Raw genomic sequence first — 25329 nt, 5'->3', positions numbered from 1 at the left:
CAAGACATTTAGCCAGGAGGTCACAGCCCAATCCCCAGGAAAGGCCTGCAGCCCCAAGGAAGGCCAGGGTGGACATGGGAGTAAGGCCCCAGTCCTGTCAGCCCTGCAGAGCCTGCACAGGAGGAGGTGATGACACAGGCAGAGACTGGAGCCACGTGGACACAAGACAAGGGCCTGAGGGCTGCTGCCACCCAGAAGCTGGAGAGGTTCCACATGGAACACGGTCCTGATGGAACCTTTATTTCAGATACAGAAAATTTAAGAGAATAAAATCTTGTTGCTTGTGGTAATCTACTATGGTGGCCCCAAAAGCCAAATATACAAATATAGGTTTACTACCAGGAAAAAAGACACCACTGTAACAAATACCTGAAAATGTGGAAGTGGCCATGGAGTTGGGGATGGCCACAGGCTGGAAGAGCTTAGAGAAGCAGGACAGGAAAAGGCCAGACTGCCTTGAGACTATTGGTTAAAAAAAAAGAAATTGTCTCAGGTGGCTCTGGTGAGGGTCAGAAAAGAGTCATAGAGAAATCTTCCATTTTCTCAGGGAATGCATGGACTATCATGAAATAACACTAGGAGAGATGTGAATGCTAGCAGTGCTCCCAGTAAGGCTTTAGGAGGGAATGAGGAATGGCAGAAAGGCTTGCTATAAAGTAGCAGAAAATCCAGGTGAGCTGTATTCCAGTGCTGGGTGGAAAGCTGAATTAGTAAATGAGGAAGGTAGATGAATAAGCCTGGGAGATTTTGAAGCAAAATGTTAGAAGTACAGCCTGGTTTTTCCTTGTTGCTTATAGCAAAGTGGGAGAAGAGATAGAAACCGAAGAAATAATTGTAAACAAAACAGAGCTGGAACTTGAAGATTTGGAAAACGCTCAGCTTGTCCTTATTGCAAAAAAAATAACAAAGCATTTTTCTGGAGACAGCACCAAGGGTATAGCTTACATCTCAGCCACTGGGCTGGGAGGCCAGCAGGCTCACTGCTTCCTGGGTTCCAGAAGTCAGAGGAGGGGGCCAACAAAGACTGTTCTCAGGCCTTGAAACACAGGGCTTCTGACTTTCTGGGACCTGCAGCCCCTTTATTCTTTCCTCTTCTCCCTTCTGGAATGACAGTAACTCTCCTTTCCCTATCGTAACATTGTTTCTGGAAGCGCATAATTTGCACAAGGAGGAATTTCATCCCAGGATGGACCACTGCAAAGTGTCAGCCTTTCCTAACTAGCGAATTTGAGATGTGATAAGGGATTTGAAGAGTTGATGCTGGAATGGGCTAAGACTTCTGGGAATGAGATGAATATATTTCACATGGAAAGATATGAATTCTGAAGGCCAGAGGGTAGAATGTTATGGGTTTTAACTGTGTTCCCTCAAAAGATATGCTGAAGTGATAAGCCCTGGAAGTAGTGAATGGGATGTGACTTGGAAATAGGGTCTTCGCAGATATACCCAAGTTAAGACGAGGTAATAGGAGATTAGAGTGGGCACAAATCCAAGGGCTGGTGTCCTTCCAAGATGGAGAGCTGGAGATACCCAGGGAGAAGGCCACAGGAAGATGGAGGCAAGACTGGACCACAAGGGCTGCCAGAGGCTACCAGGTGCTGGCGGAGGCACAGGAAGGACTCTCCCGCACAGCCTCCAGAAGCAGCCATCCCTGCTGACGCCTTGATTTTCTGTTGTCTTCAGCCCTCAGTTTGAGGTAATTTGTCACAGCAGTCACAGGAAATAAACACGGGTTTTGGTCTTATCCCACTGAAAGCTGGGGTTGGGCATGGGAGGATGAACCCTGAAGACATGGGGAGAGCCCAGAGCACCAGGGCAGAGCTAAGAGAAGTGGCAGAGGCGCCCCCAGCGCGGTCAATACTCTGCCAGGTGACCCACCTCTCCCGGGAGGGTGCTGCGGTGGCCCCCACGGGACAGCTGCCACGGGGCAGGGGATGTGTCCAGACAGGTGACCTCACTCATTTGGCACCTGTGCTCTTGGGGAGCCACCAACCATCTGTATTGCAAGTGTGCTGTCACCCGGACAGAACCACACCTGGAGAACAGCGAGGAATCAGCAGTGAGGATGGCTCAGACTGGTTCAGGCAGGGGTAGGGCCGAGGGCCCGGTGTGGGAGGCTGCGCTGAGGAAGCAGCAACTCAGCCTTGCCTCCACATGGAGGCGCTGTGTGAGGTGCTCAGGAAAGCGAATGGCCTCGAGGGGTAGCCATACGTCGGCTCACCTCCCAGGGCCTTGTCTCCCCTCTGAGAAGGGAAGGGGTGGTAACTGGAGGAGAAGCTGTGGCCCCTGTGCATCCCTCCGCAGCACCAACCCACCCTGCTGCAGGTCACACAGGCTGGCCACAACTAACCAGTCCACCTGCTCTTCCTGCCTCCAGTCGGATGGGACATGTTCCCACAACAATTAGCTTTTGCTCTCTCATCCTGTCTGTCCCCTGCTTCAACGCTGAACTGCATCCCCTCACTGGCCCCCACTGCTCTTGGTGTGCTGTGGCTGTGAGCCCCTCGCCTCGCCCAAGCCCCTGTCCCAGCGCTTCCCGCTGCTGTGCAGAGCCTTCTCACCTTCTGTGAACACACTAGTGGGTGCACGCGCACTCCTCTGCCAGCAATGCTCTGCTACTCCTCCCTCTTTCCCTGCTAAGTCACACTGCTTGGGGAGGTGCTCAAACATGTGTGGCTTGATTTCACGTGACCACCCAACAGAGTGGAAGCCAAGAGGAGGGTCTAAGACTCATCAGCTCCCCACAAGTTTACACATCAGGACTAACAGACCTAGAAAGCCCTCCAGGCTGTGGTGGAGAAACTCAGGTCAGCTTCCCCCACGGCCTGGGCAGATTCCGCCTTCTCAACTCAGAACTGGAACACAGCCTCCTGGCATAGCACTGGAGCTGACAAAGGAGGTATGGGCCCTTACAGGTCTGTAGGAGAGCTTCTGGACAGCAAGGCGAGGTGCACCCAGGTTACAAGCTGGCCTGGCAGGTGAGGGCACTGCTGCTGCCCTCAGGGGAACTTTTGCCTGGCACACACCCAACTACCAAGGGCTCAACAAGCTTCCACTGGCCATTGTGGGGTTTGGTTTCCCCCAGGTAAGCACCTTCTCTCAGGTGAGCCTGACAAGAGCAGCCTTGATGATGCACAGCGACCAGGGACACAGGAGGCCTTGGTCCAACAGGGTATAAACTAGATAGTATGTGGGGTACCATCTTAGCATCCCCTGCAGACCCTCCCTCAGCAATCTGACCTCCTAGGGGGCTACTGGCTGCCACACCTGAACCAGCTGGATCCAGTTCTGCTCCCTGGGAGGAATTTCCACTTCCGGTGGAGTCCATTCCCTCGGGACTCATATGGGAACCCCCTCCAGCTCCTCCTCAGCTGTGGGGCTCACCCCTGACTTTACCCCTTACCCTTGCTGCTTTCTCTACATACCCAGGGCCCTTTCTCTTGACTCTGGACTGCCAACGTGACATTCTCCGCTCAATCCCCTGGATCTGGAGTGCAGGTGTCCTGTCCAGGCTATCCACACCACAATGGAGAGCCCCCCTGGTGCCTGGGGCTGCTGCTCCTGATCTAGCACCCACCACTTCAGCTTGTGGCCAAAAACCTGGCTTCCTTTCAGCTGTTCCTAGGGGCCCAGATGCCACCATAGCAAGGAACAAGTATTTCTGGCTCCTAGCCAGGACAAAGGAGATGACAACAGATACCATTTCTCCTGGCACATCTTTGCCACTCACTCTTAGGCCTGTGAAGGGCCTGATACATGCAGAGTCCACCAAGAGAGCAAGGCCAGGGTCCACTGGGACAGTAATTTTATCTAAGGGGGTCACCCTCGGGCAGATGATGCCCACCCCCTCCTCAACTCACAGTTCTGCTTCTCAAGGCACCCCTCATCACTCCTCTCAGCCCCTTCCCAAGGCAAATCTGAGGAATGTGCAAAAGACGACTCTGTCACCAGTCAGCTGGGTCTGATCCTTGGGTCTCTGCTTCCCTATGTGCAAAATGGGCCCTCAGGCCATGCCCCAGGGCAGAAGCTGGCAGGGCCCATTCACGCACAGTGCAGAGGTCAGGACCCAGTGACCCTGGGTGTGCAGTCAAACCTTCTTCACTTGATCTCCCAACCTGTGAGATGAAGGAAATAACTGTATGCCCACAGGGTCACCCAAAAGACAAGTCAAAGGGTAGCTGGAACTGCCCACAAGCTGAGCATGTTTGTTATACGTGTCACATGACGGAGGCCTCAACTTCCTCCTGGAGAGCTGGGCATGGGATGAGCCCCTAAGCCAGACACCACAGGGTGAAGGACGGGGGTGGGTCAGGGGGCACAGCACACCTGGCCCATCAGTCACTGCACTGGACAGCAGCGGGACCAGGCACCAGCAGGGACATGCCGCGTGTGGAGGGGGCACTTCCTATGGAGACTGTGCAGAGCCCGCGTGCCTGATCACACCAAGGCCGGTATGGGCTGGTGCTCCCCGGGGACAGCGCTCAGCGCTGAACTCTCAGGACCCAGGCTCCTCGGCCTCGGCACAAGCCTCCTGTAGGAGTGAGCCTCCGGGGCACAGCCATGGAGGAGCTCGGCACAGCAGCTCAGGCAGAAGTGGTAGGACCAGGACGAGCAGAATACCAACCAGACTGGGATGGCAGCAGGGCACAGGCAGAGCCAGCAGTGGTGGGGACACTGAGCAGGGCTCCAGTCTGAGCAGGCGGGGATGGAGAGCCTCCACTCCAACCAAGAACCTGGCCCGGCTCCACAGTGCCTGCCTCACAGCGATCAGGGGCACAGAGGCAGGGCCTCAGGAGAAAAGGTACTGAGGATGTATGGGGGTGGGGAGGCGAAGGCTTCCTCCAGAAGCACCAGCAGAACAGCAGGAAACCTGACCCCACCAGACCTGTTCTTCAATAGCAGCATGTGGGACTGGCTTAGTTCATTTCCTGGCGCCAAAGCCAGTAGTCAGCAAGTGCCCTGCCACTCCTCTGAGGAAGAGGGACGCTGCAGAATGAGAGTCTGGGCTGGGGAGAGCACCTGCACTGACTCTTTTGGAAAAGGGCTCTTAGCTGGCCATGAGGCTAGCCTCCCCCTTAGGTGGTCAAATCTACAGCTCTGATAGTCCCTTCTCCCCACCCTGACCAGAGAGCTCCTGTGGGAAGACATGAGATCGTGCACTTCTCCTGGATCCAAGCCAAGCTCCTCCCCAGCCCACAAGTCTTGGTGACCTCTGATTCCAAACTAGGATGAGTGACCACGTCCCACTGTGACCAGTTCCTGGGCTCCATCCCAAACCTTGCCAGTGTCCCTCCCACCCCTGTGGAACCCTGACTGCCATATACCATCCCATCTGAGGTGTCGACCTCAGAGCTGACCACCACTCAGAACCATCTGCTGTTCTGGTCAACCCCTCCCCACCTCCAAGGAGATCAGAGGCTACAGAGAGTGTCTCCCCATAACCCAGAACAAGGCCCTTCCTGATGAGAACTTGGGGATTCTGACCGTAAGGTACCCTAAAGCCACGGCCAGGACTACAGCTCATGTAGACGTCTGGTCATGCCTGCTCCCCTGCTGCTGGCCCACCCTATCTTGGGAACACTGGCCCAGCCTCCCACCTCTCTCAGAGAGGACTGGCTGCCCTCCCCCTCCTCCTGCCCAGGCCCCTGTTAGGGGCCAAACTGATCCTCGGAGCTGTTTGTGGTGGCATCCCTCTGACTCTGCTGTCCCAAGCTGGCAGGTGGACACTGTAATGACACTGCTCACATGAGGAATCCAGGATTCGCATCACCCCAAGTGCAGAGCTGGGACCCTGCCATCCCCAGACCTTTCTGGACCAGCATGGACCACACGAAGTTGGGGTAGAACAATCTGTGGGCGAGGGGGGGTGGTTTCCCACCGCCCACCTAGAGTCAAGCACACTGCCCCAGTTCCACTGGTTACCTCCTTCAGCTCCTGAGCCACGGAGGCCAGACGCTCGTTCTCTGACTGCGTGTTGGCGAGCACGTTGCGCAGTTGCTTCAGCTCTGTCTGCAGCTCCAGCACCTTGCGTACATAGTACTGCTCCTTGGAAGCTGACTCCTGGATCAGACTCTCCTCTCGGCTCTCACCATCTGCAGCCACCTTCTTGTGGTTCGTGTGGGCCTGTCCAAATGCCTGTAGAGGATGAGATGCTCTTGAGAGGGAGCCTGGAGGCAATCCTGTGACCAGACATGCAGGGGAAAGTGGGGGGACTTTTCCCACAGGAGAAGTAAGATACCTAAGCGTGACATGAGGGCTGTGAGGTTACAGAAAATCTGGGGGTGGGGCTAATGAGGAGCCCTGGAGGGATAGGATGGTGGGAGTGGCTGGAGGAACTGGGGCAAGGCAAGGATAGGAGGTCCCAGCCACTGTCTCTGCCAGTGTGGCCCCCATCAGCAAACAGACCCCTGTCCTGGATCCCGGCAGGGAAGCCCCCAGCACTAGGGTGGGTCTGAGGTTCTCCTCCAGATATGGAAACCAAGGTTCAGGGCAGTGCCCTTCCCTTGACTGATCCTGACTCACTCATCCTGGAAGACACTGTACCAGGGGAGGCCTGAGAAGGTGAGAGCCCAAGCCCGGGACAAGCGAAGCTTGTGCCAACTGATCCCCACGTGTGTCCCAGTTGGGAGACCCTGCCCACCTGCCCAGGACCTGGGCACAGAGCTGAAAATACCCGAGGGGAGAGGACCCACCATCGCCAGACCCAGTAAAGGCTTTGGACCTTGCAACGATCCAAAGAGCAAAGGATCTCGCAGTGGCTCAGGGAGGAGCCCCGCAGGCGAGTCCAGCCAGAACTGGTGCTGGTCTGCCCACGTCCGTGCCCCAGGTCCCGGCCAGCCTGGGCACACCATCGTGTCCTGTTCACCCAGGTGTCACAGCCCCAGGTAAGCACTTTGCTTCTTTCCCTCCCACCCTGCGTCATCACAGTAGCCAGGACACGACCCACATAGGTCTAGTGTGCATCCTCCCCAGGGACCCCCTCCTCACTGGCCACCCCATGCAGACCTCTGAGGGGGAGACCCTGTCTCTCTACAGGGCTCCTGGCTCACAGAAGGAAAATAAAAGAGAGAGGGCTATTAAAGAGCAAGGAAAATGATGCCTTTATTTCTTGAGAGAAATACAAGCATTTTCATTAATTTATTATTTAATAGGAACTCTAGAAATCCAGTCTAAGAAAACAATTGGGAAAACATGCAAAGCTATGTATATGAGCAAAGCTATGTATATGAACAAAGCTCATACATATATGAGCAGGACTATTTGTAATATAAAAAATAAAAATGTAGAAAGCAACTTGATTCTCTATCTAAACAAAGTAGGGTAGGGTCAGGTCAGGGTAACTCTTCCCCCTCCCAAGAGTGGGCCTTGTTCTTCTGCTCCCAGCCACTGATAACTTGCTCTGTGAAGATACCGGTTCCTTTTTAAATCAAGTCAGCTCAGCTCTCTCTCTGATTTCTGTTGCTGTCCTCTACTTCTTCCATCCTTGTCCCAGGGAAAGACCAAAGCACAAACCCATGTCTAGGCAGGACCTTCCGCATCCTGGGTGGCAGCCCGGACTACCACTTTGCATGCCACAACTAAAGATCCTGCATGCCACAACAAAGACTGAAGATTCTGCACGCCTCAACTAAGTCCTGGTGCAGCTAAGCAAACAAATAAGTAATTAGGGGGGCAAAAAAAGAAAAAAAGGAATAGGTTTTCAACAAATTGTGCTAGAACTGATGGAAACCCACATGCAAAAGAATGAAGTTGAATCCCTCTCTTACACCATATATAACAATTAACTCAAAATGGATGAGAGATCTAAATGGAAGACCTAAAACTACAACTCTCAAAAGAAAATGTGGGTAAATCCTCATGACCTTGTTGCCAACGGGATTGTCCTTGTGACTCCAAAAGCACAAGTAACATAAGAAAAAAACAGATAAACTTTACTTCATCAAAATCCTAAAATTTGTGTATCAAAGAATACTATCACATGAGAAGACAACCTACACAACAGTAGAAAATATTTTCAAATTTTGTATTTGATAAGTGTCTAGTATCCAGAACATATAAAGAACTCCTATAACTCAACAATAAAAAGATAAACAAATCAAAGATTTAAAAAAATGGCCAATCAGCTCATTAAAAGACACTTACCAACAGTAGATATGGAAATGAAAGTCAAAATCACAATAAGATAGCACCTCACACCCACTAGGATGGGTATAATTAAAATTTTTTTTAAAAGGAAAATAACAAGTGCTGGTGAAGGTATGGAAAAACTGGAACCCACTGCTAGTGGGAATATAAAATGGTATTGTGGAAAACAGTCTGGTAGATCCTCAGAAAGTTAAACACAGAATCACCATATGATTCTGCAATTTCACTCCTAGGTACAGACTCAAGAAAAACGATAATATACATTCACACAAAAACTTGTACACAAATCTTCATAATAGCCAGTAAGCAGAAAAAACCCAAATGGCCACCAACTGATGAAGGGATAAATAAAACTGGTCTACACATACAATGGAGTATTATTTGGTAATAAAAAGAAATGAATTACTGAAACAGAACAACATACATGAACCTTGAAAATATTCTGCTATGTGAAAAGAGCAAGTTGCAAAGGGCCATATATTGTATGATTCTATGTATATGAAATATCCAAAACAGGCAAATCTATAGAGAAAGCATATGAATGGTTGCCCATGGCAGGGGGTGGAGTTGGGAGGTTGGAGGGGGTGACAGTTAAAGGGGTATGTTTTGGGGCTAATGAAAATATTCTAAAATTAGTTGTGGAGACAAATGCACAACTCTGAATATACTAAAAGCCAATGAATTGTACATTTTGAGTGAAATGTATGGTAAATTGAATTATACTAATAAATTGTTATAGTTGTTTTAAGCTAAAGAATCAAAGAAGATAAAGCACACTAATACTCCTCAAAAGAAAGCTGGAATGTCTCTATTAATATCAGATAAAGTAGGTATTTTATATATCTTTTATATATTTTTCAGTGCGAAGAATATCACCAGAGACAAAGAGGATCATTTCATAATAATTGAGTCTAAGTCACAAAGAGAACCTTACAATTCTAAACATTTATGCACTTAATAACAGAGCTTCAAAATATATGAATAAAAAACTGACAGAACTACAAACAAAAATAAGACAAATTCAAAATTATAGTTGGGAGAGCTCAACACCTAACTCTCATTATTCCTCTCAGTATTTCATAGGACAAGTAGACAGGACATCAATAAGGACACAGTAGACATGAACAGCACAATTAACTAACTTGACCTAACTGGCATGTCTAGAATTTCCCGCCCAACAGCAGCAGCACATATATTCTTTACAAGGACACATGGAACATTTACCCAGAGAGACTATATTGTGGGTAAATGAAACACACCCCAAAAGGATTCAGGCCATACAAAGATTTGTTTTGACCACAGGAAATTAAATAAGAAATCAATAATGGAAAGATTCCTAGAAAATCCCCAAATGTTTGGCAACTAACCAACACATCAAAGAAGAAACCAAAAGTGAAACAAAGCATTTTTAACTACATGAAAATGAAATGAGTATGAGAATTGGTGGGACGCCATTATGGCAAGGACTTAGGAGAATATTTATAGCATTATATGACTATGTTAAAAAAAAAAAACTACCAATCTAATCAATAACCTCAGCTTCCACCTTAAAAACTACACCAGGTACTGGGCACAAAGCTCAGGGTGCAGCTAAAAGCCCTGTGAGGCTAAGCCCTTTTAAGAGAGAAGATTGAGGCTCACAAGGCTAAGAGCTTAGGCCCCATGTACACAGCTGGTAAGAAACCCATGTTCACCCCAGCTCACCATGCCATGGTCTTCTCCAGACAACACTCCCCCAGGCCTTTGCCCAAATGGTCTCTGGGCACACTACAGGCCAAGGGACAAAGGCCTTCAAGTCCTGCCTGCGGGCTACCGTGTTCCTCACCTCCCAGACACAAGTTCTGTACTGAAGACAGACCCTATAAACCCCACTGGAGCATGGTTTTCAACCCTCCTTACAGGCTGTGTGTTACTGAAGGAAGGAGCTGTTTCTTGTATTTGGCTAGTCTGGGGCCCACATGGTACCTGATGAGCGTGCAGTCAACCCCAGGGAGGACTGTCTCTCTTTTCGGCTGTGCGCCTGTGTATTCACTCACTCAGCTGCTCAACAACGCTGGACAGCACGACGGCGGTCTGGAACACACACTGCTTCCACCTGCCTGAAACCGTCACGAACGCTCATCTTCTGGTAGCGGAGCGTGACTGGCACAGCCACTTAGGGAAGCTACTATCCGCTAAGACCAAGCACACATCTGCTCTGCGACCCTGCATTTTACAGGAGCGTTATTTACAAAAAGACTCAAGCCAGAAAGTCCCCACGTCCCATCAACAGAAGGAAACATTATGGTATAGTCACGTTACAAATACTACACAGAAATGAAAATGAGTAAATTACTGTTATTTAAACAACAGAGATGAATCTCATACAATATTGGGAGAGAGAAGTCAGACACAAGAGATATATACTGTATGATTCCATTTATATATACAACTCAGCTGGTAAAAAGGCACTGGTGATCCCTTGGGCTGGGGGAGGACCCTTGAAAGAGGCTTCTGGAGCTGATGATGTCCTGATTCTTGTTCTGGCTGCTCATTATGTGGGTGTGTTCAGCATGTGGAAGTTCACACTTATGATTTGTGCTCTATATGTTTCTCCTCAGTAAAAAGTAAAAGCAGAAACAAGAAACAAGGAGCATATGAAATTCAAAGGAAAAAAGAGAAATAATAATGATCAGAGTAGAAATCAATGAAATAGAAAAAAATATAGGTAAAATAAATCAAAAGCAAGTTCTTTAAAAACATTAATCAAATTGATACACTTCTAGCCAGAATAACTGAGGTAGGGTTAGGTGGAGGGAGCACCATAGGTATTAAGAAGAATAAGGGATATCATGAGTAGTTTCATGCCAATAAATATGACAGAAGAAATGGACAAATTCATTGAAAGATAAAAATTACCAAAGCCCACTCAAGAAGAAATGGATAACCTGAATAGTCCCAAATCTGCTAAGGCAAGTGAATCTGTAGTTTAAAACCACAGAGAGAACATTCTGGGCTTCACTGGTGAATTCTACCAAACATTTAAGACAGACATAAATCCAACTGTATACAGATTCATCCAGAAAACCGAAAAGCAAGGAATACTTCCCACCTAATTTTATGAGACCAGCATTAAACCAAAGACAGTACAAAAATCCACCAATATATAAAAAGGGTAGGGAATTATGATACAGAGGGGCTTATCCAAAGAATGTAATAATATTGATTGACAATCATTAGAAGAAAAAAAAAAATCAGTGTACTTGAGTATATTAAGAAAAAAAAAACATCTATGTGATCATCTCAAATGATGCAGGAAAATCTGACAAAATTTGACATTCATCCCTGTAAGCACTCTCAGCAAACAAAAGGGAGCATCCTCAACCTGATGACATCTTCTAAACATCTGTCAGCTAAAATTACTTAATGATGAAAAACAGTCACCTTGCTTCTGGACAACACTGCATTTTTTAAGTTCTCAGCCTACAGTGCAATGAAACAAGAAAAATCAAAGGCATCTAGCCTGGAAAGGAAGAAGTAAAACTGTCTTTACTTACACGTCACACAAGAGTCTGTATAGAAAATCCAAAGAAATCTACAAAGTCACTAGAACTAATAAGTGAGTTCAGCTAGGCTGCAAGACACAAGAGTACTATATAAAAATCAAACCTTATTTCTGTATTTGTTTAGGACTAAACAATCGGAAAATGAAAAAATTTAAACACTACTTACAATAGCATCAACTGTATTAAATGTTTATGCTTAAGTCTGACAAGATATGCAAGACCTATACATTAAAATCCACAGAATACCGCTGAGAGAAATTAAAAAATAGAGATATTCATGGGTCAAAAGACTCAATATTGTTAAGATATCAATTCTCCACAAATGGATCTTTTAATTCATCACGATGACAATCAAAATTCCAGCATTTTTCTTTTTTGGTGGAAATTGACCATCTCATTCGAAAATTTGTATGGAAAGCTAAGGGACCTAGAACAATCAGAATCACTTTGAAAAAGAAAAACAAAGTAGGACTAACTAACTGATTACAGTATTATAAAGCTATAGTAATTAAGAGGACATTGCTGTTGTTCAGTCGCCCAGTCGTGTCCCACTCTTTGTGACCTCATGGACTGCAGCATGCCAGACCTCCCTGTCACTGAACATCTCCTGAAGTGTGCCCAAGTTCATGTCCATTGTATTGGTGATGCCATCCTGCCATCTCATCCTCTAATGCCCTCTTCTCCTTCTGCCCTCAATCTTTCCCAACATCAGGAACTTTTCCAATGAGTCAGCAGTTCACATGAGATGACCAAAATACCAGGCATACTACCAGCATAAAGACAGACAAACAGAGGTACTGAACCAAATATAGAATCCAGAAACAGACTCTCATGTATGGCCAACTGACTTGACAAAGGTACAAAGGCAATTTGGTGCAGAAGGAATAATCTTTTAATACATGGTGCTGAAATAAATGAATATCTATATATTAAAAAAATGAACTACCACCCATACCTTACAGCATATATGAAAATTAATTTAAAATGGATCATAGGTTTAAACATTAGAAATATTAAGATTTCCAGGGGAAAACAAAGAAAATGTCTGTGACTTTTTTTTTTTTGTCTGTAACTTTGGACATGACCTACAGAAGGAGAAACTGGTAATCTGGACTCCAAAACTATAAGTTTATGCTGTTAGACAAGGTAAGAGAATGACAAGATAGACTGGAAAAAAGTGTTTGCAAATCACACATCTTTTATAAAGGACTTATATCCAGAATATAAGCTCAGTAAGAAAAATAATCCAATTAAAAATGGGCAACAGAAAGTTTATGCCTCTTCTTGTCTTGACATGACAGAAGAATACCATGTTCAGGGGCTGCTGATAAATGAGTGGGTCACAAATCTCATGACAAGGAGATTTCTCCTAATAGTCCTATATTCCTCTACTCGTTAAAAAATGTTACATCCCAAATACTAACCACACTTATTTAAGCCACTTGTGACAGAAGTACTTAATAAACTATACAATAAACTCTGATGCTTAAAAATGTAACTGACTTTTCTTTCCCAAAAAAAAAGTGGGCAAACAACTACACTCCAATGAAAATTAATTTTTAAAAATGGGCAGAAGAACTGAACAAATACATCACCTGAGAAGATACACATATGAGAAAGAATCACATGAAAAGGTGCTGAACATATTAAGTGACAGTTCAGTTCAGTCGCTCAGTCATGTCCGACTCTTTGCAACCCCATGAACGGCAGCTCGCCAGGCCTCCCTGTCCATCACCAACTCCCGGAGTTCACCCAAACTCATGTCCATTGAGTCGGTAATGCCATCCAATGATCTCATCCTCTGTCGTCCCCTTCTCCTCCTGCTCTCAATCTTTCCCATCATCAGGGTCTTTTCAAATGAGTCAGCTCTTCGCATCAGGTGGCCAAAGTATTGAAGTTTCAGCTTCAACATCAGTCCTTCCAATGAACACCCAGGATTGATCTCAAGGGAAATGCAAATGATAACTAAATGAGTTAACCACTACATATCTACTAGAACACTGAAGATTAAAATGTCTGATCCTACCTCCCAAGGTTGGCATGAGTGGGAAGCAATTAGAATTCTCCTACACTGCTGATGGGGAATGTAAATGGTACAACCACTTTGGCAAAGAATCTGGCAGATTCTTAAAAAGTTAAGCATATATCTGACATAAGGCACAGCCATCCACTCTTAGGTATTTACCCAAGAGAAATGCAAGTATGTACCTTTGTATAGATACATACAGGAATCTATATATCTGTAACAACCAAAACAAAACAAAACAGCCCAATGACCATCAATAGGAAAGTGGATTTTTTAAAAACTGTGGTGTAGCTGCACAATGGAATACTACTCCACAACCAAAAGGGACAGCTACTGATACATTAACGACTGATACATTAACGACTGATACATTAACATAATTACTGATACATTAACACATACACATCTCAGACCAAAAATACAGTATGTGTTGTATGATTCCATTTATGTAAAACTAGAAAATGCAAACAAATGTATACATCATTGTTGCCTGCAGATGAGGAGGAAAGAAATTACAAACAGGGATGAGGAAACATGCAGGGATGACGAATACCATCATTATTTCAATTACACTGTGGACTTGACTATGCACCCATATGAAAACTTGTCTAGAGCACGGATTCAAGAGTTGTGGCACACAGGCTTAGTTGCTCTGTGGTATGTCAGATCTTCCTGGACCAGGGACTGAACCCGTGTCTCCTGCATTAGCAGGCAAATTCTCTACCACTGAGCCACCAGGGAAAACTTGAATACTTTAAATATATTCAATTTATTGTATTTCACTTATACTTCAAAAAAGCTAAGAAAACAACTTGGATGTTTTTGAAGCATTCAACCTGGAGACCTTACCCTTGTGCTCACTGCCCCAGCTCACAGGCCAGGAAGCTGAGGGTTGGAGAAGTGGAGACAATCTATGCCCCTGGTCACTCAGCCCACCTGTCCTTCTTCTGACCAAAGCATCCTTACTCCCACCTCGCAACATCCTGTGTGGCTTGAGTCTATTTCAAAACCTGCCCCCCCAACCCAGGTAGTCCTCAGAGCAGCTAAGTGTGCCATCTGACTGCAGTGTCCAGCTGTGGATATGCTCGTCTTTGCCTCTCTGCACACCTCCCAGGCTGGTGCTTTCTGGAGGGCCTCAGAAGCTCCTGGGCAGCTTGGGGACCCAGCTTTGGTCTCCACCACAGGCCTGCCCACAATACTCCCTGACCACTGACCTCCTGGATCACAGGGTGCCTGTATGGGCTCTGAGGTGGCGGTGGCAGTGCCCTTGTGATGTCCCCACAGGGCTACGCCAGCTGTAAGCAGGCTAACGCTGTTTCAACACAGGATTGCAGACCACACCCTGCCCACTGCTGTGAATCTTCCCAGGTCCAGTGAGTACAGATGTGAGGTCATGCCTGGCCTTGCTTCAAGTACATCCACACTCATGTGGACACTTGGAACCAGAAGCAGACACAGTGGGGGAGGTTACATGTGCCAAATGGGGAGGGTGCCCGGGGCAAGCTTCAGGCCAGGAAGGGAAGTTACCAGCCTCCAGGGGCAGATTTCAAAGCCAAATCTGGTGGGAAGAGAGGTCACAACTCAGGAAGTAGTGTGAGCACATGCCATGTAGGAAGTCCCAGGCTCTCAGGCAAGCACCAAGAGCTGCTTTCCGAGAAGGGGGCAGCTGGGAGACTCAGAGACCATGGGCACAGCCTGGGCAGGAAGACCCAAGTGGGGAGCAGAGAAGCTGGGTGGGATGGGAGTCAGGTCTGGGGGCCTCCCCAAGTGACCTGGCACACCACCTAGTTTCTGTGGAGTGCGAACAGCGGTGAGAGCTCAGAGATCAGGGCACCTGCACACTTTGGTAAATGAGACCTGGGTCACCCTGACCCTCCCGTCCTCAGGCCTGAAGTCTCACTGCAGGAGACCTCAGAGACAAGACAGGATGAGTTCCTGTCACAAAGTTCTGGCTCTGGGTCGACCCGTCTTGCTGCCCAGGGCAGCCACCCACCTCAGTATGTTGAGGGCAGCATGGTTCCGGCACCCGAAGAGTAGGACATAGAGGGGATAGAACAGGTGCAGGGCCCCTGAGCAGCAGTTTTAACTAGGGGCGTGCTGGAAGCGAGACAACTAGGGGACCATTTATGAGGGTGGGGTCTTGCCAGGGATGAGACTCCCATGAGGAAATTCAAGCAACAAGCCAAACCTTTGCTTCCACTAAGGGCTGGGACGCACCAGTGGACAGGCAGCCTCCCTCCTGCCTCAGGAGGAACCAGCGCCTCCAGAGCCAGCACTTCTGATTAGCGTCAACATGCTGAGATGCCCGTCAACCCCTGGCCCCATGCTATGCTATCCAGGACCAGGTCCAAGCCTCCACCAGATACTCAGGCCCCCACTACCCCGACAAGGCCAAGATTCAGACACAGAAGCAGGACAAAGAAGCAGAGATAACAATTACAGATAATGGGTTTCCACTGACCACCTGATGAGAAGAAGAGGTCAGCACAATGTAGCCCTGTGGCCCATGTCTGGTCCAAGTCTCATTCTGCTACTGAAGTCGTCTTGGAACAGAGCTAAATGGGAAAGCTGAAGCATGCTAGCAAGATGCTGGGCCTCTGCCTTGAGTCCACGGGTGTGAGGTCCACACAGCAGCCCTCATGGCCTACACTAGGGTCAGCAACTAACGCGGACTGAGTCTGGTGCCTACGGGGAGTTCACGGACTTTCCAGGCAAAAGGCTCCATCTGCTTCCCTCTAACCTGCCTGGCTAAGGGCACAGGTCCCACAACACTGCTTTCGGAAAGATCTATGGTGTTCTACTTAACTTACTGCAAGTGATAAATCCTTCCTTTCCCATTCTTTGGCCTGGCCGTGTCTTTTGGCCCAACATCCACCAAGGGTTACCAGTTTTTCAGGTAACAATCTGATGTAGCAGATGCAACACATACCAAGCCAGGAGAACCAGACTGAGCATATCCAGGATGTTAGGTGTCCTTCCAGGAAGCAGTTTTCACAATGAAGCTGGGGTTTGGGATTCTCAACTTCCTTGTTGTTGGAATTCCTGGGCTGATCCAGCCTCACCCTCCCAGAGCAGTTCCCACAGCTTCCTGAAGAGCTACCAGCCTGCAACAGGGTGGGGGCATCCCGGAAATTCCCAACTCCTATCAGCTGCCCATCCTGGCCCCTCTGCTGGGCTTCCTGCCTAATCCTTTTCCTGGGATCAGGGACTGGGGACCATCATTATGTGCCCACCCCACAATGTCTTCCTGTGCCACCAGCAGCTTCACAAGGACCTTTCAAGAGCATGCTTCCTGAGTGTCTGGCCTTGGGAGGGTGCCGCTGGTACCAGGAGAGCCCACACTGTCAGGCCCTCAGGACCCAATTCTGTCCCAGCTAGGACTACAAACCCTGACATACTTAGGAACCACATGAATGGACAGAATCACCTCCGACCCGCAGCTCATCAATGGTCTTGGTTACTGTAACCAGTGATTGTCAGCACAACAGCCTCTCTATCCCCCAACCAGAATCAGGGGCCCCTAAAACACCCCTCACTTCTTTTCTGGTTCAAAGTGGTGTCCCTACCAGAACCTCACCCTGGGAAGCAGTTCCTCAGAGCGAGTATGGGCTGAGTACCCCAAGGGGCAGAGTGCCAGCCTGGGGCAGAGCTGGGCCACCAACAGCCGGTGCTCAGGGAGGGAGGAGTCCCTCCAGTCATCACTCCACATGGTCACCATCTGCTGGCACACTTGGGCCTGCTGAACCTGCCAGCCCAGGCTCAGCCCCACCTCAGCCACAGAGCACTTACTAATGAGTTGAAAGCTGTAATTGTCTGCTGATCTGAGGAAGGGAACAGCAGCCTTGGGAACTGGCCTCTCTCCCAAACCTTATTCAGGGAGCTAGGTAGAGAAGAGGAACCAGTAACTCAAGTTCAGTGCAGGCTGTTGCAGACAATATGCAACAGATAGCGACTGCTGATGGCTTCCTCTCTACCCCAAAACTAGTACATACAAACCACAGGGCTTAAGCCCTTGCTTGAGTTAAAAGAGAATCTGGCAACTCTGAGGACTAGAAAGAAGACACGATGGGGAGATCTGCAAGACGGGGCCACACGTAGGCATTACCCTATGGCCCGCTCCCTCTGTGAGGCTGTCAGCCCCAAAAAACCACATCGGCCTCACTCATCAACCTCAAAACGGGACTCAAGTCTGTGAATTGTATACAGATAACAAGCTCTAAGATATTATCATGAGATAAAGATTTTACAGCACCAACCAAAAAACACAGACTGGCTGGGCAGATGAAAAGAGATGAAAAATGCATGTGCTCCAGTTAACACATCATTCTGCTTGACACCCCCAAATTGTATGTAATTATGTCATATTGTTAGGTTAATCATGCTCCCATTCTGGCTTGCAATTGTAATTATCTTTTATTTTTTGTCTGGTGATTGATTGTGAAAACTGATAAACATCTTTTACTACTGTGATTATGTAACTATTACTTAACACCATTGAATCATGACTGGTCAACAGAAAAAACAGAACTCTATATTACCAAAACAATGACTTAATAGAAAAACCTGTAATTCACTTTTTAAAATCCAGATGCATATCAGAATTATCTTGAAAATTTTTGAAAAATACAAATGGCCATGTATTGCTTTTTTCCTCCAGAGCTCCAGATACGTTTCTAATGAGCAGCCATGCTTAAAAACAACTTGACTATATGAGGTTCTTTTACTTTTATCTAGTTTGTTTCACTTTTTCTATTTCATATTCAGTGCTCCCATCTCATTTAGCTTATGTTTTCCAATTTCTCCATCTCTTTTTTTTAAATGTTCTATCTCAAGCCTTTATCATGTATAGTAGAAAAACTCTTGCATACATATATATAAGTAATATGTATATGTATTTTTAAAAACTTATGAATTTTTGCCCAACTAAAAAACATATGACATTTTGATTCTACTTGTCTAAGTTAGTATGAATAGAACACTAGATTCCTAATTTTTAAAAAACAGATATACCAGCAAGCAACAAAGGTTTACTGTACAGCATAGGGAACTAATAGTCGATATCTTGTAATAATCTATAATGGAAAATAATTTCAAAATAATATATGAGTATGTGTATAACTGAATCACCTTGCAGTGCATCTGAAACACTGTAAGTCAACTATACGTCAATAAAATACATGTATTAAGAAAAAAATATATATCAGTACTCACCCAAACACATGGAATATGATCTCTTAAATAATGTCTGTATCAGAGAGGGTATACAAAACAAACAACAGGAAACCAAGTAAACAAAAAGTAGAAACATTTCATATCAGAACTTGAGGATCACTGCCAAAGCATTATTGTGTTGGGGGAGGGATTATACTATAAATACATATTAATGATAAAAACAGAAACTGAACAAAGAGATGAGGCAAAAGTCTCATAAAGAGGAAGTGACATAACAAAATCCCCAAAGAAAAAAAGCCACTAAGTGTATTTTCTCAACCTGATGATGACTATATTCATATGCAAAAGCACAAGCCCCTAAATCAAGGAGCTGCAAGCCAGTCCCTTACCGCCACCACCATCACAACTTCCCCCACCCCCACCGGCTGCCCCACCCCCCAGGACCTTGCACTGGGGCAGGGCTGGAAGCCAGAAGTTCTCTGTCCACTCAGGGCACAAGACAGGATGTGGAGAGGGAAGGGCGCTCAACAGATACCCTGTAACTCATACGGGATCTCCACAAATTCTTCCTTCAAAAGCCGGGGGTGCGGGAGTGTTCCAGGTCACCTGAGCTGACTATGCATGCAGAAACCTGGGTGAGATCTCAGCAAACAGAAGTCAAGAGTTCACCTGGAGAATCATTCACTTGCCCCAGGAACACAAATCCAAAGGCACTAACTTAATTCAACTTAAAAATATTGATTTGGCATCTACCTGCATAGTAAGTAAACCATACATATGTCAGAAAGTGAACTATCAACATTCCTGCCACAAACTAATGTTAAGAAAGGATTTAAGAATGTCATTTGCACTAAGATGCTTTCAACCTGCTCCTCAACATGAGTCTTAGAAAAATGGTTGTGTAACTTACTTTCTTAATGTCATAGAAAGAGCAGCTACAGTAAATCTACCTAAACAGATTTAAAATGAGAGCTAACTTAACAAAGAACAGAATGCATTAATAAAAAATGGACAAGCAAAAAAAAAAATGGACAAGCACTGGAGTCACTCCTTTTCAAGGCAAGATAACCTCAACTTCTTACCACACTTCAGAGACTGGAAGAAAGAGAAGACAGGATTTTTTTTTTTTTTTTTTTAGAAGACAGGATTAATTCCACATTGTCTGTAGGTGATGATTTTATCCAGGGGACTTACCTGGAGGTCCAGGGGTTAGGACATCACCTTTCAATGCAGGAGGTGCAGGTTTGATCCCTGGTCAGAGAGCTAAGATCCTAACATGCCTTGCGGTCAAAAAACACAAAACAAACAAACAAAAAAAAAACAAACACAAAACAGCAATACTGCAACCACTTAAAGACTTTAACCTTAAATACTAATTTAACCAGAAACCCAAGACTTATTCAAAGAAAATGATAAATAAGCTAATGAAAAGGGCTGAACCCAAGCAGGAGGGTAAAGTGCCTGAGCTGTCACTTGTAGCTCACATGTTAGGGACCGCACAACTATCAAGCTAAAGGAACCTGCCCCAAATCCTCTGGGATTACGTGAGAGCAATAGTGCAGTTTATCCAGATGTTTAGCAAGCAAAGAGAGTCTCCCCTTTGCTTCCACTGAAAAAAACTTCAAGATATAATTCACATGCCATAACATTCACCCATTTAACTTGTACAATTCCATTCAGTAGTTTTTAATAGATTCACAAGACTGAGCAACCATTATCATCATCTAATTTCACATTTTCATAACCCACACTTTCATTCCCCAGCTCCCTTTCTCCAGATCCTAAAAACCACCAGTGTACTTTCTATCTCTATGGCTTTGTCTATTCAGGATATTTCATATAAAGGGAACCATACAATATGTTATCTTCTGTGACTTGCTTCTCTCACTGATCATAATGCGTCCAAGGTTCATCCATGTTATAGTGTGTACCAGCACTTCACTTCTTTTTATTGCCAAATACTATCCCATTGTATGCATAGACCACAAGTGTTTATCCATTCATCAGCTGATGGACATTTAGGTTGTTCCCCTTTTTGGGTTGTCATGAATACTACTACTATGAACACATACGTACAAGTTGTGTGGACACATATTTTCAATTCCCTGGGTATGTATGTAGGAGTGAACTAATGGTACATATATATGATAACTTTATGTTTGACACTTTGAGAAATTGCCAAATGATTTGCCAAAGCAGCATACTATTTTCCTTTCAAGTGTGGGTTTTGATTTCTCCACATCCTTGTCAATGCTTGTTATCACTGGTCTTTCTATTTTAGCCATCATAGTAGGTATAAGGTCTCCTACTATTTAAAATAATTTAGTATTAGCAACAATAGCTACCACTCTTAAAATTCTCCTTAAATCGATTATTTCACTTATTGCCTAGCTTAAAGTTCTCAGGAGAATTCTGGTTCCCAGCTGATAAAGGAAGAAACTGAGTCCAAGAGGCCAAAGCCACATCAAGGCCTCATCTACCCTGGGTAGAGGCACAGCTGTAACTCTGGGCCATCCCTACCCTCTCACGCCAGCTCCTTCTATCACACCAGTGGTAGGCCTATTGCTGGAGGGCAGGACGACCCACATCCAAACTACATCACGAACTCTGACACATCAGAAAGAAAAAACTAGACACCCCACAGAAAAACTGGTAAAGATCCTGAACAGGCTCCTCACAAAGAGGGTCAACACAGGAGAGGTCCACTGGTAAGAGAAAGCTAGCACCAGGCTGGCAACTAGGACACATGGACCAGAAAGCCTGGAATTTAACGTGGACAACACCAGTGCCCACCCTGGGTGCTGCCTACATGCATGCGCGGAGGCTCAGAATCTAACAGCCCAAACCCGGGGAAGCAAGCATGGTGTGTCCACATGCAACCCTACCAGCAATGAGGGCTATCATCTGCAAATTCATGTCTCTAGATACAAAATTCAGAGTGAACACACAAAACCCAAAGTCTGTGCGACTGCCTATTGTAAGTTGAAAATGGGCATGATCAATTTATGGGGCAGAGTCTGAACAATTACCTCTGGACAAGCATCACAGAACAGTCCCTGGGATGCGGACAACATGCTCCTTGCTCCATCTGTAGAGCTGCATGGGGACATCAAGCTGTATAAATATGATCTGTGTAGTTTCTGTACTTTAATAAAACTAATTTTAATTTTAAAAGAGTACTGTATGACCATTATCAAAACTATGATAAACAGAGTTTACTGGGTTGGCCAAAAGCTTTAGTCAGTTCCTTAACATCTTATGGAAAAACCCAAATGAATCTTTTGGCCAACCCAACAGAATGAGATCATTGAAAAGGAAGCAGTATCTGAAATGTTATCTAAATGTACAATGCTAGAGGTGAGATGCTCAGTACCTTAGCTACCACCACTCTTGGTGATGAGAAATCACCGGAAGCAGGGTGCAGTTGTGCCCAGGGATCGTGTGTACATGACTTAGAAGTCTGTGTGTTACTGCACGTGATTACAGCTCTAAGATTGACAGCTGGTGCTCAGTTGCTCAGCTGTGTCCGACTCTTTGTGACCCCTGGACTGTAGTCTGCCAGGCTCCTCTGTCCATGGATCTTCCAGACAAGAATACTGCAGTGGGTTTCCATTTCCTCCTCCAGGGGATCTTCCTGACCCAGGGATTGGACCCACAGTACCTGCACTGGCAGGCGGATTCCTTATCAACTGTGCCACCTGGGAAGCCCCATAACCCAAACCAAATGTATCCCAGATCTGAATATAACCCAGGGAGATCAATTACTCTTTCCGAATGAAACAGAAGTTATCAGAGACACAATGAGAGATCAACTTTCCATAACTGCACTTCAGCAAAAACCTGATATAAGAATGTAAGGTCTAGCCAGAAAATGGAACCAAAAAACTGGACTGCAGGCTCACTCTGGGCCATATGCTTCCTATCACCCCACAGAGGCACACAGCCTTGTTGGTAACTGGAGAGAAACAAGTTACAACAGCTACAAAGTACAGGTTGGACCAGGGATGGGTTAGGGAGAGAGGGGAATAAAAAGGGCTACAGATGGCAATCAATGAGGATGCAGCCAGGACAGATGTCCTGGAAAAAGATGCTGCGGCTCACATAGCACTCAGAAACAGAGTGGCTCCAAGGCCCATTTTCTCGGGCCCTGCTTTCCGGCTCTGATGGGGGCCCAGGGAAGAGAGAAAACAGTTGGGAGAGGCCCAGGCGGGCTGGCAATAACGTGAGGCCTATGCACTTCACAGTCTGCACCAACACGAGCTCATGAGCTTCTCTCACAGGAGGGATCTTCTTTCCCAGGTGAGAAACTGAACTCTGGGAAAAAGCAACTCCACATGACATCCCAGGTGGAACCGCCACAGAAGGCAGGAAGAAGTGTAACAGGTTGGAAGGCAGAACCGGCATGGGACCCACAACTCTGCTGTTCCGTTGCCCACACCTAAGAATCACACCAGGAGCCAGAACTGTCCCTTCCCAGGTGCAGGCCCACCTGCCAGTCATTCCTGTGGTCTCAGGCCTAGAATCTGAAATGTTCCGGCTTACTGGGGCAGTGCTTATTAATTCCCAGATCTGGCTGAGACTGGTTATGCTGGTTCCTGCTCCTACTTCACACGACTTACGGAGATTATCTCCCTCCTGGCAGAGCCCAGCCACCCTCAAGCATTAGGGTGAAGTGCAGAAGGGGCAGAGGCTGCAGAGGAGCTGGCCTTTCAGCCAGGGAACCAGGGTGGCTATCTGTGCGTACCTGTCCCGGACAAAGGGAGATGAGTTCTGTTCATGGGTACCACCGAGGAACCTGAGAAGGCAGGCCCACATAAAGCCTTGAACAGGTGTCTCTGGCATCCTCCGAGGGGAGGTGACCCAGGCACTGCTGCTCACAGAGAACAGCAAGCACCAACACTCACAGCTCTGATGCCTCCTCTGGCTCACAGCAGCCAGACAAAAAGGCCACCTGGGTGTAGCCCATCAACATGTAAGTCTAAAACAGAACGTGCTGCAGCAGGCCAACAGGGCTGCACTGGATGACGTGAGCTGGAAGGTATGTGAGGATGACCCTCAGGCAGGGCAGCCACAGGAGTGCAAACAACTGTGTCTTGTAATAAGTAAATTATGCCTCAATCTTAAAATGAGAGCTAATTATAGACAGAATCATCGGGACAGCAGTCAGATTTGTTGCTCCAGAAACATCTGTCAGAGGTGGACCTGAACAATACCTTCTGCCACTAGAAGAGAAGAGAAGCTTCACCTCCCAGTGAATCAGCCAAATTCCAACAGCTGGGTAAGACCTAACTGGCCAGGAGGAGCAACTTCCAGGAAAAGAAACCACGGGTGGAGGGGACACACACCCAAGCTCCCACTCAAGGACAGAACCCTCTGGAAGGCTGGACAGAGCCCTGTGACATCTCTGCTGGGTCCTCATCAAGCCATATTTCAGACTGGGGTGTCACCAGCCGTCAAGGGAGCCTGGATTGAGGCAGGGCATGAACTCAGGTCAATCAGTCCCGGGAATAGTAGGGAACAGGTAGGAAAATAAAGTGCTGGGGCTACCCTGGGACTTGCCACCTTCCCCACAGAAAACCACCCTAGGGCTGGTGCTCTGTCATTTCAGCTCACAGATGCAGAGAGCTGGGCTGGGGGAAGACAGGGTTCAAACCCCTTGGATACATTAGTGCAGGCCAGGGTGGTGGGGGTGAGGTGGCTTCTCACACAGGGAAAGTGGGTGTGGCAAGTGGGAATGCAAGCAGGGGTGCACACAGGGCACCCCATGCCTGGCAACTGAGTCTCTGCCTCCTCAATGGGGTACAGGCCTAGAGTCGGCAAGCCCAAGCCCGGCAAATGACTGGTGCTCAGTAAATATACGTGGAATGACTGGAGAATAGGGAGGGTGTGGGGGCACTGCAGAGGGTGACAAGCCCACATCAGCAATGGGTGGACAGGGACAGCAGTCCAGTGAATGGACAGGTAGCAGGGATGCTGGGTGAGGCTTGGTGCTTGCGGGAGCTGGGGAATGGGCCTTGCAGGCATCTCCTCTCTACCACCCCTCCCCAGCCAGCAGGAGATACACCCCCAGTGATTTGGCAGCAGGAATCGCTCTGAGGCTCACCCCTCTCCCTGGGTCTGCCCTTGGCTTATGCACACTTTCCAGGGCCAGCCCAGGGCAGCTGGTGGCCCACCACCTAGCCATGGGAAGCAAAGAGGCAGGCTTTCCCACCAGCACATGAACACAGCCAAGAGCTTTCCTGGGCGCTGACTGTGTACCAAGGTAGAGAAATGCAATTAAATTCTGCAACCACAGAAGTGCAGAATGCCAGTCCACCCACGTGACCAGGGAAAGCTCAGATCCCTAACATAAGCTGCAGTGACACGATGGGTTTCTTAAACTCACCTTCCCACTGGGACCCTTCCAGAAGTATGAACACTTCTGATGCCACGGCCCACCCT

The 25329-nt window shown here is 47.1% G+C and overlaps 1 protein-coding gene across 2 annotated transcripts in view; it reads right to left on the bottom strand.

Annotated features, from left to right (window-relative positions):
- BICD2 (BICD cargo adaptor 2) overlaps positions 1-25329 on the bottom strand; it is a 53744-nt gene that overhangs the window by 17449 nt on the left and 10966 nt on the right. For both annotated transcript variants that reach the window (XM_061163624.1, XM_061163625.1), the window contains exon 2: positions 5923-6135. In XM_061163624.1, coding sequence (XP_061019607.1) covers positions 5923-6135 — 213 coding nt within the window. The remainder of the gene's footprint in view (positions 1-5922; positions 6136-25329) is intronic.

The sequence above is a fragment of the Dama dama genome, chromosome 16 (genome assembly GCF_033118175.1).
Source record: "Dama dama isolate Ldn47 chromosome 16, ASM3311817v1, whole genome shotgun sequence".
NCBI lineage: Eukaryota > Metazoa > Chordata > Mammalia > Artiodactyla > Cervidae > Dama > Dama dama.
The sequence above is the reverse complement of the archived record's forward strand: the minus strand, read 5'-3'. Positions and strand labels throughout refer to the sequence as shown.